This window comes from Maniola jurtina, chromosome 16, assembly GCF_905333055.1.
Source record: "Maniola jurtina chromosome 16, ilManJurt1.1, whole genome shotgun sequence".
In the NCBI taxonomy this organism is placed as follows: Eukaryota; Metazoa; Arthropoda; class Insecta; order Lepidoptera; family Nymphalidae; genus Maniola; species Maniola jurtina.
In genome coordinates this window covers 7,055,408-7,073,956 of record NC_060044.1, presented here as the reverse complement: position 1 = coordinate 7,073,956, position 18,549 = coordinate 7,055,408, and the positions used below count along the sequence as shown (strand labels likewise).

The 18,549-nt window shown below is 37.3% G+C and overlaps 1 protein-coding gene and 1 non-coding gene across 3 annotated transcripts in view; one reads left to right on the top strand and one right to left on the bottom strand.

Annotated features, from left to right (window-relative positions):
* Window positions 1–57: 57 nt before the first annotated feature.
* LOC123873284 overlaps window positions 58–18,549 on the bottom strand; it is a 58,695-nt gene continuing 40,203 nt past the window's right edge. For both annotated transcript variants that reach the window (XM_045918074.1, XM_045918075.1), the window contains exons 2-6: window positions 5,341–5,545; window positions 4,455–4,680; window positions 3,033–3,206; window positions 2,150–2,378; window positions 58–1,618 (exon numbers count right to left, since the gene is read on the bottom strand). In XM_045918074.1, coding sequence (XP_045774030.1) covers window positions 1,396–1,618; window positions 2,150–2,378; window positions 3,033–3,206; window positions 4,455–4,680; window positions 5,341–5,511 — 1,023 coding nt within the window. In that variant the 5' untranslated portion in view covers window positions 5,512–5,545 and the 3' untranslated portion in view covers window positions 58–1,395. The remainder of the gene's footprint in view (window positions 1,619–2,149; window positions 2,379–3,032; window positions 3,207–4,454; window positions 4,681–5,340; window positions 5,546–18,549) is intronic.
* On the top strand, window positions 3,829–3,899 carry Trnag-ccc. The gene has a single exon. It is a non-coding gene; the product is annotated as a tRNA-Gly (tRNA).

Here is an 18,549-nt window from a genome sequence, read left to right as displayed (position 1 = left end):
AAATTGTATTAGCCCCACCCGTTTGTAATGGTAATATCTTGAAATAAAAGAAGCCAATAATACGAGAAATGTTTTATTAACACAAACATTATTTACACGAGTGTTTATTAAGTTGATCATTAACTGTTAATATTAATGCCACCAACCGTTACAAACGCACACAAGTTAATGAAACCTATAAACATAACTGATATAAAATATTATGTCACTGGTGAAGGCACTCAAGATTCAACGAAGAAATGAGACTGTTATAATATTTTTTAAGTAGTCATTTACAATATATTTTTAATTGAGCTCGGTTAGGTACAATATCTTCTTAGATTATTAGGAAAAGCTACCAAGTATCTATAGGCAGAGCTAGTATTTAAAAAAACTACTAGTCGTGCCAAATGCTTTCAGCATTAGATAATAATAATCTTTCAGTCCATCGTTATCTTCATCTATCAATGACTGTGTCTCATCTCTTCGCCTTATCGCTTCGCCTTATATCCTTCAGTAACTTTCTAATAAACCAATGTAGATAATTGGCACTATATGTGATTCGAAAACAATCGATAGCTTAAAGCAAAAGTTGATATGAAATCGTGATGTGATCATTCCATCACAATCGTCAAGTCGAACAGTACTGACTTTACAAAGACTTGATTTGATCTAAACAAATCAGTACACAGAATTTGACACGTCTACTATCCCGTGCCTTCGATAAGGGATCAGTAGGTCGAGATACTTACCTTAAATAATAGAATATACTTCAAAATACATAAACATTTATAATATAGCAATAAAAAATTCAAATGAAAATGTGCATAACTTAGTTATTCCTGTTAAGTGTGTATGTGTCTCTTTGGATAAATGTATTTTGGTAGATGATGGCCGCGACTTCGTCCGCCTGGATTTAGGTTTTTAAAAATCCTGTGGGAACTTTTGATTTTCTGGGATAAAAAGTACCTAGCTTATGTCCTTCCCCGGGATATAAGCTAACTCTGTACCTTTCATCAAAATCGGTTAAACTGTTGGGCCGTGAAAAGCTAGCAGACAGACACTTTCGCATTTATAAATAGATATAAGTAGGTATGGAGTATGGAAAAATTACAATTCTTATCATCAGTGTGGCATTTAGAATTAAAGCATTTTGTCCACTATATGATAACTTTCTTTTCTTTCAACAGTTAAAAAATAGAGATTACTATTTAATATCATTAAGTTTCGATTACGTACACGGATAAACAAATCAATATTGACTTAACATTAATATTACATTATTTACAGGAGATACTTTTAAATACCCAATAATAATTTGACTTGTCTTGAACACGTTGAAAATGGTTTTACCTAAACTGTGATTCAGAAAAACTTCCAACTTTAGCAATAGCAATAAAAAAGTGTAATCGAAAATTAATGAGCTCTCAAAGAGGGCATTCGCGTAAACCAAGAATCTTGCTTAATCTTCAAATAGTAGGAGTCTCTCGGCGAGGGTGACGTCAGAGCTTCCTCTAAGACCTTTAAAGCGCTTGTGGGCAACACCTTTGCACTGTATTCAGCTGCTTCTCCGGGCATGGTCACTGCGCATGTGGCGGTGGATGATGAGCTCACTTCTGAACTTGGGGTTTCTGGTCGACTGTAAGGAGATGACAAGAATTATTATAAAAACTAGTAGATATACCTATGTTATACATGATCCTCTTCGCCCCGAAAATTGGGGCTATTCGGATATTTCTGTCTTCAAGTTTTTAGTCAATATTTTGAAGAATCTTACATCCGCCACTTAACCCTTTGCTGTAGACTCTTCACACGGAGAGTATATCTCTGCAGCAGACAGGTCTGGCGCATGCAGCAATACTGAAGTTTTCGCGTTCGAGCCGCTTCTCACATCCGGCATTTAACCCCAGTCGCGCCTGCCTTTGCTGGAGACTCCACACGGAGTTTCATTTAACAATAGGATGTATGAAATACCTGGACGGCTGGCTAGGTTGTGTGAGTTGCACGGGCGGAGCGTATATCTCTGCAGCAGACAGGTCCGGCGCATGCAGCAATACTGAAGTTTTCGCGTTCGAGCCGCTTCTCACATCCGTCACTTAACCCAAGTCGCGCCTGCCTTTGCTGTAGACTCCACACGGAGTTTCATTTAACAATAGGATGTATGAAGTACCTGGACGGCTGGCTAGGCGGTGTGAGTTGCACGGGCGGAGCGTATATCTCTGCAGCAGACAGGTCCGGCGCATGCAGCAATACTACATGAAGTCTTCGCGCTCGCAGCGAGGCGCGCAACGCTCGCGCCGCTCCCCACGTCCCCCACCGAACCGCGGCCGCGCCTGCACTGCCTTCGCTTTCCGCGTCTGGCCGGCTAAGGCTATCGCATGCGGTATCTGATGTGAGTCCTGCAAAGAAACGAAGTAAGTAGATGAGTTGAATTTTCGCTTGAAAGTTTGATGAAGTGACATAGATAGATTTGAATTTTGAAATGAGCATTGCATAACTGAAAGTAACTTGAAGATAAGTTACAATGAATGACAAGGTTTAAAAGCTCTAGATAAATTCTCGAACATTTTTTAAAGATCAGTTACAATATACATATTGGAATATTATGTAGGTATGGAATTATTCCATATAATCTCCACATTGGTTTCATTAGGTTGTAGCTATCTAGCCACGAAAATAGCTATAGGTGTCGGTTCCCCTCTATGGTAACTTTGCGCACCTAGGTTCCTATCACTACAGTATCTAAAGGCCGATTCACACCAATTGCGTACATGTGCGTATTGACGCGTGTAAACCCCTAACACACCGGGTTACACATACGTCCGCGCTTTACGCAAGCGGAGTGCCATGTTTCATACAGTTCCATACATTACAACGCAATGGTATGCGCTACGTTTACGCTTACGCAGCCTGTGTGAACGAGCTATAAGGTGGCTTTGATTACCTACCAGCACTACCCACTTACGAGGTGTTATTCACCAATATAAAATAGTCTTTTAGTGAAAACTCCTACACCTCTGTACAGCCTTCCACAGAAGGTTTAGGTATCTTACCAATGTAAAATAGTCGTCCAGCATAGGGATGGTCGGAGGCAGCCGCGGCCAGCATCGGCGAGAAGGATCGGGCGACCCGCAGCGCTCCGAGCACGTTGCTCTTCAGCGCGCTCTCCCAACAAGTTGCGCCGCCGCGACCGCTGCTCCCCGCAGTGTTGATGACTGCCCATACACCTGGGTAATAAAATTTGAGGGTTTATAATCCTACTCTATGGTTATTAGCTAGCTGGGCGACATCTATCTTCTAAATATGTAAAAGAAAAGGCCTAACCGATCTATCAACGGCAACGCACAGTTCAAACTATTGGACGGGTCAGGCTAAAAGGCATGCAGTGAAGATAGCTACTTACTCGTATAATATTATGATGTAGACATCTTCTAAGGATTTTAGACAATTCAACCTCTAAGGGGGGTAAAATAGGGGGTTAATGTAGGCAATCCACGCGTACGAAGCCATGGGTATTTAAAAGCTAGTTATTTTATAAGCATGTTACTCGAGAAGAGTGGCATCTAGGTACATGAGTCACAATTTGTTCGTCGAGATAACTTATCGTGGTCCTGCTGGCAGTCTCTTCGTGCTATGTACCGACTAACTTGTACAGGGTTCGGCAGATGGCACTAGGCATCACGAGGATATTTAATTCATCTCTAGAAGGCATAATATTTACACATTTGTTAATTTCGTTAATTAGTTATTATTAAACGTTTTTGATGTTATAATTTACTCGTAACTACATTTTTATCGATAACTTTTTAAATTTTAAAAGCGTAGTTAACTTTTAACCAATATCAATAAGCACTGCTGGTGTAGTGGTATCATGCAAGATTCCCATTCTTGCGACCCGGGTTCGATTCCCGGGCAGTGCACTCTCGTTTTGTATTCCAATCGTTTTTTTTTTTTTTTTCAAAAATACGTTTTGCAACTTGCTGAAATATAGACATTTTTTAATTTAATTTTTGCTACCAACTTTCGACCTTATTAGGTAGGTCTATAAAATGTACAGAGCTATTTGTTTGTGTTTATTCCTTTAACAAAAATTACAGGAAATATAAGCGGTAAGTAAGAGTACCCTAGTGGGTTAGAGTTAAGACGTCGACCTCTTATTCAGGAGGTCCTGAGTTCGATCTTGGGCACCTCTAACTTTTCGGAGTTCCTTAGGTGCGTTTTGAACAATTAGATACTTAGAATTAGAACGTGCTTTAACGGTGAAGGAAAACATCGCAAGGAAACTTACTTGCCGGAGATTTCCGTAATGTTCTCAAAGGTGTGGGAAACCTGCCAATTCGCACTTGGCCAGTGTGGTGGACTATGGCCAAAACTCTATTTCTGCGAGAGAAGACGTCTGTGCTCAGTAGTGAGCCGGCGAAGGGTAGATCATGATAATCATGATGGCAAAAAAATCAGGAAGAAATCTTATTTACCATGTTCGCCAGCCGGTAAATGCTGTGCCGTCGCCCGCGCCGCTTCCTCCAACAAGTCTTCCCTTGCCACATCCAGTTCTAAAGTCGCCAGCCTCGGCGGCGGCTGGTCCTCAGGCGTGGCCGCCACGTGAGCTTGCAGCCAGGACTCTGCCAAGCGTGCCCCCAAGCCTCCGGGACGACAGCCGGCTATTACACGCCATCCTTTACCGCTTAGGTAGGTTGCAATCTGAAAGATATTGAGACTCCTGCTTTATTTTTTTTATTGTGAGATAGGCTTGCGCTTGATGGCAAAGCAATGTAGATAAGGTCAAGGTTGGGGCGTGCTTACCTAGAAGGTATTTAGGTTGAACTTGGCAAAACATAACGCCGGAGGGGCATGGCACACCTTAGCGGATCGTATCAAAGACGTTAAACAAAAAATTTCGTACGTGTAGATTGGATGTCAAATTGTCTACCACATAACGGTGCTAACGTTCTCAAATTCTCGTGGTTCTGTGACAAAATAGTGAACGAGGGACAAGATTGTGAAGTTCCTGAGCACACTCTCCAATGTAGGTATCTATATCCGATATAAAAGACCTTTAAACAGGTGACACTGCATAGGTGCTGTAAACCAAGCAATATCTGACTGATCTACAATAATAATTCTTAGAACGCGTTGACGATTTAACGAGTCTAATGCATTGAGTTGGTACTTGGCAGAGCCATCGCAAAGGTAGCAGCTCTCAGTACTCCATGTCTGACCAAACCTGAGCTTGATACAGAGTAAGGCGTTGTTTTAGCGTGATTTAGATTTAGCGTCATTTCTGATTTGATTACGAAGAGCAACTTTAAACATGCTTGGAAAAGTATAGGTAGGTCTCTCCATCACCCGTTGAATATTTACCTGCAATCCGAGTGCGGAGTCAACAGAAGTGACGAGCACAGTCTTCGCGCTTTCAACGGGCAGCACTTCAGCCACGCGTACCTTCCTCAGGAGATACAACAACAGTGCGCCGACGATGGAGCACAGAGCCGCTAACTGCAGCCCCAGCGACAACCACGTGAGAGGATCCATTGTCTTATAGCGAGTGCATTATTTGAACTATTATCTGGAACAAGAGAATAATGTCTATGAGAAGAGGTTTTGGTGGTACCTCAAATTAGGAGTAGCTGTTTAGATTGTTGTGGCCGGGGTCTTAATATTTCGATTATCCTGTGAAGGAAATGGGGAAATCTGTTCGGGGCTGTTTGGCCCCCTGCGTACGATTTCTGTCGGACACCGTTTAGACGGTGTGGTCCATGGTTAGTCATCGGGACATCTGTTCTAGCCGGCTTGGCTAAGGCGTCTTGGTCTACTGTACCTTGCAACTCGACTCGGATAGAGCCTTCCTGTCTGAAGGACGAGTGTGCCACGTAGGTGGTCTTGTGACGAGTGGTCCGCTCGTGCGAACAGCTTTGTTACTACTTACTAGCTATTGAACGAACTCGTCTGTCTCGATTCGTAAATCTCTGAATGATAGAATTCCTTACGTATCGAGAGGCGTTCAAGATTGTTGTGGCATAGGCCACCCTTCCCTTTCCATTCGGATTAAGGTAATTGCTATTTGACAAATCGCAAAAATGCTGTACTTTGAAGTAAATTGTTTATTTTTCTAAAGCATTAACAGCTATTAAATACATGCAATTAAAAACTTCAGTTTGTGAAGATTATAAGGGCCTCTTTTTATTTAGTATACATTATCCCAATAAAAAAAAAAACCAAGTTGAAAACATTGCTGTTCGCAACTTGTTCTGTAAAAGTTTTCTTTAACATCTTGATACTTTGAAGCCAACCTCCAGAAAATGATATGTTTAGGTTTAGCAATCAATTTTAACTGTTAGTTTTATACTAAATGTTTTTCGTTTCTTAAATAATCTAAAACTAACCAAAAAACTTCCTGTGCTATTTATTTTCTTGCAGGCGCTCTATGGAATTCAGTGTCCACTGGACTCCAATGGCGGACGGACTGCGCGCGTCATTTCGTCGCAAAATATTATTTAAAATGAATTTAAGCTTATTATTTTTGAATGAAAGTTGTGTTTATAATCGTTGAAAAATAAAATAGGGATTTTTTCATTTCTAAATGAAGCCTGCTTATATACTAAATTTTATTCTAAAGTTACGGTTTTACCAGGTAAATACTCGGAGGTTGTCATAGATTATGATGACAGATAGTAAGTGTTCTAAATAGGTATTATACCTATGTTAGGAGATAGCGCGCCTCGTTCCGGGTGCCGTGTTCCGAAATGGATTTCGTAGTAGTGCAAGTTTGGTGCAAGCCCCACATGACGGAGGGGTATGCGTCAGGCATTTCCTGTGTACAAAAAAAAGACCTATATTTCGGATCCATATTTCATCACTGACAATATGCACTATTCAAAGACTGTTCTTCAAGCATTGAGGAATTTTGGACAGAGACATCTCGAAGGTTCCCGAAGGCTGCCTGAGTTAGATTTGTCGGCTAGCTAGCTAGGACTTACTTAGCTGGATTGTGTGTTAGAGCTTTCTTATGAGATATTATATGTACATAATATAACCATGGGTCTCATAAGAAAGCTCAGATTCATGCTGCGGGCAATGGGGAGAGCCTAAAGGTTGGAACGCCATTTCGGCGGCCGTGTTTCCTGCCATATATACCTTAGATACCTGCAAGCCAAGAGTGAATAGGCATCTTCTAGGTAAGCGTGCTCCAACTTGGACCTCATCATTGCTTTCTTTAAAGCATGATTGTCGTCAAGCGCAAGCGCAAAGATTCAGGCGGCGCAAACCCGTAGCATGTGGAAGACCCTATTAAAGACCTATGTTCACTGTGGACGTCTGTCGGTTGATGTTGATGATTATGTCTTTAGTGCAAGTAGTTCAGTAGTTTCAGAGTTTATCGATAACAAACAAACAAACCTTTCCTCTTCATAATATATGTAGTTAGTAGCGCAAACTTGGAAAAAAATCTCGTGGACACTCTTTGATTTTCCGAGATAAATGTCATTTTACCTGACAGCCCTAATCAATTTTATCACTGATATTAATAACTAATTCATAACCGTTAAACCTAAGTGTCAAAATCTCGTTTTTCTAGTCGAGTTCCGTAGGCTCTTTGAACCCACTGCATTATTATCCCAAGAAAACCTACTATTAGATGTAGGAATAATGGAAAGAGGTCACAACCCTCAGCAATAAAGAATACGATGCGGAGAGAGATGTCACTCTCAAGGTCTTTAAATGTATCCATGCAAAAAACCACGTCGACTGGTTGCTCCGTTGCAGCGTGATTGAATATTAAACCAACAAACACACTTTCGCATTTGAAATATGGCCAGTGATTATAAGAAACAGTTTAAATCTCTCTCTGCTCTCCGAGAGACGTTAGGCAAAGTGAACACGAATTATGACACTTCTGTGTTCTTATACAAGCTTAGGTCTCTCAATTTTGACAATTAATGTCAAATTTCTTTCTCAGATCAAAACCTAGTAAGTGGTTTAAATTCAAGAGAAGTTTAGGAACACACCTTTGAGAACATGGAAAACTTGCAGGTATGCAGGTTTCCTCACGATGTTTTCCTTCGCCGTTAAAGCAAGTGATATTAAATTGCTTAAAACGCACATAACTGAAAAGTTAGTAGTGCGTGATTCCAGGATCGAACCCCCGACCTTCGATTAGGAGGCGGACGTTCTAACCACTAGGCTATGACAGTTTTTAAATTAAAGGGGTTTAAATATTTTAGTGTGAAGACTGGCCTACACATTTATTCATTACATGTGCATCATTTTCTTTTTTATGGTTCCGTACCTCAAAATGAAAAACGGAGCTCTTAAAGGATCACTTTGTTGTCTGTCCATTTGTCCGTCCGTCCGTCAAGAAAACCTATACAGTACTTCCCGTTGATCTAGAATCACGAAGTTTGTTCTCGGATTTATTCCTTTACTTGGGCTATGAGAGTTGCGACCTATCTACCTGCCCCTTTTAAAATGGTCAAAGCGACTTACTAGCTTTTAATTTTACTTTAATGTGGGTGTCCTTACAATACAACGGGACATACTATGAAAGTTAGGCTTATGACATAAAACGATTTTCGGAAAAATGACATTTACTTTGTTTTGATATGGGGCGGTCGATATAATTAGGTACTAGGGTAAAGGCTCGAGTAAATGAACAGATTGGACGTTTTTACATGTATTAAGAGCTGGAATAAAAAACCGGCTGATATACCTTTTTTAAATATTTTCTTACAAATTCTTACACTTTTTTCAATTTCAATTTCAAAACCGTGTTCCGTTCAAACCGTTCAAAAGTGCGTGTGCGTGCGTCCATGTGTGTGTGTGAGTGTGTTGTATGTTTGTACGAGTGTTTGTGAGTGTGGTATTGCGTTGTATAACCACATGAGTAGCGAACAGAGTCAAAGCTTCATACAAGCGCGCTACGATAGGTACACTACTACAAGCTTGAGGCGCGTGTGTGCGTGAGCACAGGCGCTACGTCGCGTACGGAGAGAAATCGGTTTATACCGGCTCGGCCTGTGCTCAAGCTCAGGGGCTGCAGTACACGTCGCGCGTCGTGTTTTCATTTAATTTAATGTTAATAATAATAATTTAAATAGTGTTTAAAATCTATTTTCTTGAACTGTCATAGATTTTGTTCAAAATCAATATCTGAGGATCCCTAGGATCACAAAACAGGAAATTGTTACCAAAATTTAAAAAAATCGACGCCATTTTGAAATTCTTTGTTAATTGACCGATTTCGTTCAAAATCGATATTTAGAGCTCCCTGGGATCACAAAATAAGAAACTGTTACCAAAATTTAAAAAAGTCGACGCCATTTTGAAATTCTTTGTTAATTGACCGATTTCGTTCAAAATCGATATCTAGAGCTCCCTGGGATCACGAAATAAGAAACTGTTACCAAAATTTAAAAAGTCGACGCCATTTTGAAATTCTTTGTTAATTGACCGATTTCGTTCAAAATCGATATTTAGAGCTCCCTGGGGATCACAAAATAAGAAACTGTTACCAAAATTTAAAAAAGTCGACGCCATTTTGAAATTCTTTGTTAATTGACCGATTTCGTTCAAAATCGATATTTAGAGCTCCCCGGGATCACAAAATAAGAAACTGTTACCAAAATTTAAAAAAGTCGACGCCATTTTGAAATTCTTTGTTAATTGACCGATTTCGTTCAAAATCGATATTTAGAGCTCCCTGGGATCACAAAATAAGAAACTGTTACCAAAATTTAAAAAAGTCGACGCCATTTTGAAATTCTTCGTTAATTGACCAATTTCGTTCAAAATCGATATTTAGAGCTCCCTGGGATCACGAAATAAGAAACTGTTACCAAAATTTAAAAAAGTCGACGCCATTTTGAAATTCTTTGTTAATTGACCGATTTCGTTCAAAATCGATATTTAGAGCTCCCTGGGATCACGAAATAAGAAACTGTTACCAAAATTTAAAAAAGTCGACGCCATTTTGAAATTCTTTGTTAATTGACCGATTTCGTTCAAAATCGATATTTAGAGCTCCCTGCGATCACAAAATAAGAAACTGTTACCAAAATTTAAAAAAGTCGACGCCATTTTGAAATTCTTTGTTAATTGACCGATTTCGTTCAAAATCGATATTTAGAGCTCCCTGGGATCACAAAATAAGAAACTGTTACCAAAATTTAAAAAGTCGACGCCATTTTGAAATTCTTTGTTAATTGACCGATTTCGTTCAAAATCGATATTTAGAGCTCCCTGGGATCACAAAATAAGAAACTGTTACCAAAATTTAAAAAAGTCGACGCCATTTTGAAATTCTTTGTTAATTGACCGATTTCGTTCAAAATCGATATTTAGAGCTCCCTGGGATCACGAAATAAGAAACTGTTACCAAAATTTAAAAAAGTCGACGCCATTTTGAAATTCTTTGTTAATTGACCGATTTCGTTCAAAATCGATATTTAGAGCTCCCTGCGATCACAAAATAAGAAACTGTTACCAAAATTTAAAAAAGTCGACGCCATTTTGAAATTCTTTGTTAATTGACCGATTTCGTTCAAAATCGATATTTAGAGCTCCCTGGGATCACAAAATAAGAAACTGTTACCAAAATTTAAAAAGTCGACGCCTTTGAAATTCTTTGTTAATTGACCGATTTCGTTCAAAATCGATATTTAGAGCTCCCTGGGATCATAAAATAAGAAACTGTTACCAAAATTTAAAAAAGTCGACGCCATTTTGAAATTCTTTGTTAATTGACCGATTTCGTTCAAAATCGATATTTAGAGCTCCCTGGGATCACGAAATAAGAAACTGTTACCAAAATTTAAAAAAGTCGACGCCATTTTGAAATTCTTTGTTAATTGACCGATTTCGTTCAAAATCGATATTTAGAGCTCCCTGCGATCACAAAATAAGAAACTGTTACCAAAATTTAAAAAAGTCGACGCCATTTTGAAATTCTTTGTTAATTGACCGATTTCGTTCAAAATCGATATTTAGAGCTCCCTGGGATCACAAAATAAGAAACTGTTACCAAAATTTAAAAAAGTCGACGCCATTTTGAAATTCTTTGTTAATTGACCGATTTCGTTCAAAATCGATATTTAGAGCTCCCTGGGATCACGAAATAAGAAACTGTTACCAAAATTTAAAAAAGTCGACGCCATTTTGAAATGCTTTGTTAATTGACCGATTTCGTTCAAAATCGATATTTAGAGCTCCCTGGGATCACAAAATAAGAAACTGTTACCAAAATTTAAAAAGTCGACGCCTTTGAAATTCTTTGTTAATTGACCGATTTCGTTCAAAATCGATATTTAGAGCTCCCTGGGATCATAAAATAAGAAACTGTTACCAAAATTTAAAAAAGTCGACGCCATTTTGAAATTCTTTGTTAATTGACCGATTTCGTTCAAAATCGATATTTAGAGCTCCCTGGGATCACGAAATAAGAAACTGTTACCAAAATTTAAAAAAGTCGACGCCATTTTGAAATTCTTTGTTAATTGACCGATTTCGTTCAAAATCGATATTTAGAGCTCCCTGGGATCACAAAATAAGAAACTGTTACCAAAATTTAAAAAAGTCGACGCCATTTTGAAATTCTTTGTTAATTGACCGATTTCGTTCAAAATCGATATTTAGAGCTCCCTGGGATCACGAAATAAGAAACTGTTACCAAAATTTAAAAAAGTCGACGCCATTTTGAAATGCTTTGTTAATTGACCGATTTCGTTCAAAATCGATATTTAGAGCTCCCTGGGATCACAAAATAAGAAACTGTTACCAAAATTTAAAAAAGTCGACGCCATTTTGAAATTCTTTGTTAATTGACCGATTTCGTTCAAAATCGATATTTAGAGCTCCCTGGGATCACAAAATAGGAAACTGTAACCAAAATTTAAAAAAGTTGGCACCATTTATAATTCTTTCTAAATTGACTGATTTCGTTCAAAATCGATATTTAGATCTATGGATCGATATTTAAAGATCGATATTTAAACTAAGCAAACACAACAAAAACAAACTTTACCATCTTGTTGAACAAATAACTATTGTTAATTAAATTGTATCCTCCAGTGCCAACCCTACCAAAATAGTTATAAAATTTGCTCGCTTCTTAGAAGCTTTGCCTCTGTTTGCTACTCTGTGGTATAACACCATGTTAGTAAATCTTAGTATATTTTTAACCGACTTTAAAAAAAGGAAGAGGTTCTGAATTCGTCGGTATCTTTTTTTTTATGTATGTTCCCCGATTACTCAAAGACGCCTGGACTGATTTGGATTTTTTTTTTGTTTGATAGGGTATACTTTGCAAGTGGTCCCATATAAATTTGGTAAAGATCTGATGAATATCTTTGAAGATGGAGAACAGAACTCCTCAATGGATAAGAGCAAATTCAATTTTTTTTTTAATGTATGTTCACCGATTGCTCAAAGACGCCTGGACCGATTTGGAAATTATTTTTTTTTGAAAAGCTAGGTATACTTTGCAGGTGGTCCCATATAAATTTGATGAATATCTTCTGAGATGGAGAACAGAACTCCTCAATGGATAAGAGCAAATTGCTCGCGATCAGTGTAATTGCTTAGTAAACAGTAGGGTTTTAGCTGGGCATGGCATATTATTATAGTACAGTGGGGCCACTAAAAATTTTGAAATAAAAAATTTTCAAAAGAAAAATAAAACCGACTTCAAAAACCACAATAACTTAAATTATTTTTTACTTTTTAGTGTTTGTGATTTTGAAATCGGTTTTATTTTTCTTTTGAATTTTTTTTATATTTATTCTGGTATTCTTCTTTCTTGGATATGGATCCCTCTTGGGTATCCCCATTTCTCTCTGTCTTTGGTACTATCAAGCTAATTTTCTCTCGCGATTTGCACAATAGCATTAGACCAACGCGTCTTCGGTCTACCTACCTGTCCTTCTTTCATCTGTAAAAATCGATACAATATGACCATTTGCATTTCAGTTTTAGGGCATGTCTCAAGGTGTCTGTAGGCTTTGTCTTTTTTCTTATGTCTTCAATTCTCACTTTGAATATTTTTTGCTTAATTTATGCAACTTGCCATCGCCCTTTAGCAAGTTACTATTTCTTTTTATATTCTTTGTCTGGACCCATGTTTGGCTGGCATAGGTAAGGCATGGCAGGATGCATGTATCTATAACGGATCTTTTAAGATGTACTGGGTAAGCTCCTTTCATTCTTTCCTTTTGTGCCCAGTAAAACAAGCATACTCGGGCCACTTTGAGAACCCATTAGCAGCTAACAGCAAGGCCTGGACTCCAATTTTTATATGTGGAAGCTGTATTTCCTCGTTGCGTTTATGAGCAAATAAGAATAGTTAACTACTTTTACTAAAAAAAAATTTTATTATTTGGCGCGAACCATCTAAACACCATGATGATTATTATTTCTGCGTTGTGAATATTACCAGAAGAAACAGCAAAAAAATTGTTCCAAGCGGCTCTATTGTAACTTGCAGTCTGCAATTTGAACGATTCTGACTTCTGGTGATAAATCTGTACCTCAGCCCCAACCCAGTACCTCTAATCTACCATTTCAAGAACTTTCAGAAGGTAGTGACGATGTAGTGACTTTTTTACATCTCAACTTAGACCATTCAATCAAAATTATTTGGATCACTTAATGAGAGATCTTAGATTGTCTAAAAAGCATCAGAACATGTGACTTCTCGGCTCAAAGGAACAAATCTGATAACATCAGACACTTGTGTTACGGTATATTATTCTCACTACTCTTCCAGCGACTTGGATGCAACAAGGGCGTTAAGTTTCATTTTCTCTGTAGTCATTTGGACTGTTTTCCAGAAAATTTAGGTGACTTTCAAACTAAGATAACTATACCAAAGGGGATAATATCATATGAAAGGGCTCTATTATACATTCTAAAACAGGTTTTATTTATTATTATTATGTAAAAGAGTTTTTGATTTATCGCGCAAAATGTAGAAAAAAATATACAATAAGTCAAAAACTGAAAATCTGACAATTTTTTTTAAATTCCAAGCCGAAAATATACTTAAGAATTTATTAATAGGAATCGAGAGTTTATGCACTAGATAGAGTTCGTTCATTCACTGAAATTCCCAGTTCATTTACTGGCAATTTATCCTTTTGTTAAATAAAATAATTTATAATAATTAATACCACGCATTTTATTTGATTTTTTGATATACTGTGTACAGATACACAAAAAATAAAAATTATATATAGAACAATTCTCATATATCTTAATTTTAGGTGAAAGTCAGGGTAATCCTTATTCGTTCATGTACTGGATCTTTTACCCTCCTACGTCAAAATACTAAAAGTCCGCGTAAATTTCGCAGATTGAAATGTCTGCTTGATTAATTGTCAATAGAGGGTCATGACATGTCAAAATTGCTAGTTTGAAGGTGGTGAAATCGTCTAAGTCATTCGAGATGGTTTTCCTCTTAAATTCTATAACTATTGTTTTATTTGTTTGTCAATAGCTCCATCCGACTGCGTTTAGTAAACAAAGCGCACAATAGCCGGCATAATTCATAACCCTCGGGTATTGTAGACATTAGACAATGTCGTTCTCATGCTCCATGCAAATGTATGCGCAGTTCGCACCTAGACTCTGGCTCGCTTTTGTTTAGAATAATTTAAGACGTCTTATCATTTCATTTACATTTTTAATCCACTGTAAATTATTTAAGGTTTGTTATTAATTGTTGCTTGAAGTGTTTCGCTTAACATTGTAATGTATAATTTCATTTACTTAGGGATTTATACATGCACCTTCAATTAGCCCGTGCTTACTTGTCTACGTAATCAAATCATAACGGTATCTGTCTCATTATTTTTAAGAACACATTACCTTTTAAATACCCATGTAAAAAGGTAATGTCTTCACTTTGAAATAATAAATTAAGTTTATTTCTGTATTGTCAGTAAATAAAAAATACAATAATATGTATTGTATGTATTCGTTTACGATGGACGCTATATTGTGTATCAATCAATAACAAACTAGCTTTTCCCGCGATTTCGTTCGCGTATAATTTATAGCCTAAGGTTCCATTTACATTGAAAAGGAAGCGAATTTCTAAAATATTAGTTCATTTTAACTTATATCTCCACCACGGAGGTAAAACGTAAAACTTCTTGCCCAAAATAATTTAAAATTTTGCCTTTGTAGATAGGTAGGTATTCGGTATTCGTGTAGACAAAGATGAACGCACAATAAATCGGCCTCACCTCAAGCAACTTCCAATTTACTACTATAAAACGCTTTTCGTTATAAGTATGTACCTACCTAATCAGTTTATAACAAACGAAGGTGAAAGCACAGTAATCGGCATCAAGGCAACTTCCAATTTACCGCTTGCGCTTGTTTTCTACAGTAAAATTTGCGGCTGTTTTTACGAAAGTCCTTTCGATATGAAAGAAATCGAGAGTTTACTCTGACTGTTAGCTTTTGTTACGCACCGCTACCGAGTATTTAGCCAACAGCGTGTTAAAAATGGTTTCTTGCTTTAAAATTACTGTTAAGAGGGCTCTCTCCGTCACTCGTTTCATACAATCGTAGTTCCAATTTCATTTGAATATTAAGCAACCAAAGTCCATGACATTTTGCAGACATATTCTAGAAACTAATATCTATGTCTGTGGTTTTCCAGATTTCTGTTAAAATATTCGGTTTCAAAGTTACGCGGTCATAAAAATTTTCATACAATTCTTTGAGCCCCTGTAATTTTAAAACTACATATTTTTAGAAAAATCTAAAACACCACAGACACAGATATTAGTTTCTAGAATATGTCTGCAAAATTTCATAGACTTTGGTTGCTTAATATTCAAATGAAATTGGAACTACGATTGTATGAAACGAGTGACGGAGAGAGCCCTGTTAAAGTTAAATACGAAATGTCTATAAATAATGTCAAATTCAACAATAGTTGTAAGCGATTTAATTTCATTAGTAGGTAATATTCTGAACAGAGCCTTGATAGCCTGGTGGTTAAGATGTTCGCCTTCTAGTCGTGAGGTCGGGGGGTTCGATCCCGGATATTCACTAACTTCGGGACTTATAATTATTTGATGATCATTAGATGGGTCTTCGAACTGTCTGAGCCATCGATGTATATGTCGCAGTGTAATGGTATAAACCGGGATATGCTTTCAGGGATATGGTCGACTCCCGTGAGATGTCAAAACGACAACTCAATTTGACCATTTCACTAAAAAAACCTAGTGATATAATAAAATTCTGAGCATACTTTAACGATGAAGGATAACACCGTAGGGAACCTGCATCCCTGAGAGTTCTCCATAATTTTCTCAAAGGTGTGTGGAGTCTACCAATCCGCATTGGGCCAGCGCGGCGGACAATGGCCTAAACCTTTCTCATTCTGAGAGGAGACCCGTGCTCAGTAGTGGACCGGCGATGGGTTGATGAGGATGAATAGAAGACTATTAATGGAAATTAAAATCATGTTCATGTTGTTGCCTGTTACGTTAAATTTCAATTACATCACCTTTCACAGAGTAGCATTAAAATAATTACATAAATACGTGGGCGTGGTTCAAACTGCATAATATAAAATATGAGAGTAGAAAAAAGCAAGAAAAACTTGCTAGTAATAACGTAGCTATAGATGGCTAGCGGTGAGTTAAGTAAGCGCTCATTTCAAACAGCCTAGTCCTTTTGCTTTCACGACTTGTTAATGAGTTTGAGCTGAGAAATGTGGGTTTTATTTCAACACATGACGTGGGTGCAACACATTTTTGGCAAAGAAGGCAGGTATTTTTGCAGCATGATATTGATAAGTGATAACATTCGCTTCACTAGGGAACTATGGCAATTTTAAAATCTTCAAAAGAATGAATAGGCATCTTCTAGGCAGGCGCGCTCCACGTTAGGCCACGGTTGCAGTCAAGCCGCCCGATACAGCGTCTAGAACCTATGTAATTATAAGAGTTATATTGATAAAAAAACGCAGTTCTATTTAGTTTTAACCGACTTATAACCTTTTATAGTCAGTCAAGGAGTTATACAATTTTGTGCAAATTGCAATTTTTTTTAATTTTGCGAAAAATGCTATAGCATTAGAATTTAAATGGGTACGTTTCTCTTTATGAATTCAAATTTAAATATTTAATTATCATAATCCAAGATGAAGCAAATAAAACATAACGATGTGTTTGTTCTCTCTGCAACACTGAATAAAAACAAAACGGAACATCGCTTGCAAGCATTCGTGTTGGAATAGTTTTTCTTACAATAGATCCTAATCTGATGGACATAAGAGATTTACCTAATATACCGTGGGCTGCAGACTGTGTCTATGTTTGTTATATTACTTGTTAAAAGAAAACATTTGCAATGAACATTCTCATTGATGAACTAGGAATGCCTACAGAGTAGATATACACTAAAGATAAGAGATAGATTAGATTCATTTAGTTACGCGTTTGCGTACCTCGGCAAGTAATTCGCAACAACGTACTAACACGTACAACGTAGTTAATAATTAATATTATAGCTACTGACAGAAGAGAAAGCAAAAACGTTCGTTTTTCAACGAGGAGGTAGAAGAAAAGCTTATAGATCCATGAAACGTCATGAAGTACTTAAGAAAAATCGATTCCAAAATTTGTATCGAACAGACAAACAAACATATAGAGAGAATGGTAGTTGGTACTTTAAAATAACGTCTCCTGTGAAGTTTATTAAAATACTGTTTATCTTTAATTTGGAACTTACCTAAGTTGGGTTTTTTAGTAAGACTACTCGAGAAAAGCAAAATCAAATCAATCAAAATCGGCATGATGTTTTACTCTAAAAGTAAGAAATAAATATGGATAATTGTGTATTATAAGTGTGTATTCAATTCATGGATGTCTAATGATAAATAAAAATTGTTAAAACTGAGTTAAACTATAGAAACCTACAGTCAAATTAGGAATATTCGTTTAACATAGCACCATCAATAACACCGGCGGGCGTGTTGAGCACAAAGGAAGGCAAGAAACTAATGATCATGATCGTTATCATTACGAAGATCGTCCGATAAAAACGTGAGAACGCTTTTATTGTTTATTGTCTTCTTGTCACCGAGACGAGGAAGTTCATGGTCAAAGTTTTGCTAATCTTTTACGCTGTTTATAATTTTGAAAGATGTGACTCACTTTGTTCATTTGCTGCAACTAAATATTCGCGAAATAATTGAGTGTAATTTTGAAGGGATGCTTGTTGCTTACCAACATCAGCCCGGCTAGCATGGGCAGTAGATAAAAATTATATCTACTGCCCATGCTAGCCGGGCAGGAGGCCTTCCGCCTTAGTTTATAAGCTAGATACAATGTGACGATCGCAAACAAAATGTCGTTTTAGATAAATATAACGTCAATGGTGGCAGGTAACTACGTATCACGAAAATGGTCATAGAAATGTAAATGGTAAAAAAATTACTTTTCTTCTAATTTGGTATCTACATCAAGATTTTTAAGGCGATGATGATAACTAGATAAGATAGTTAGGTACTAGCACAGTCCTAGGTTGGATCTGTTTCGACGGACATCCGCTGGCGGA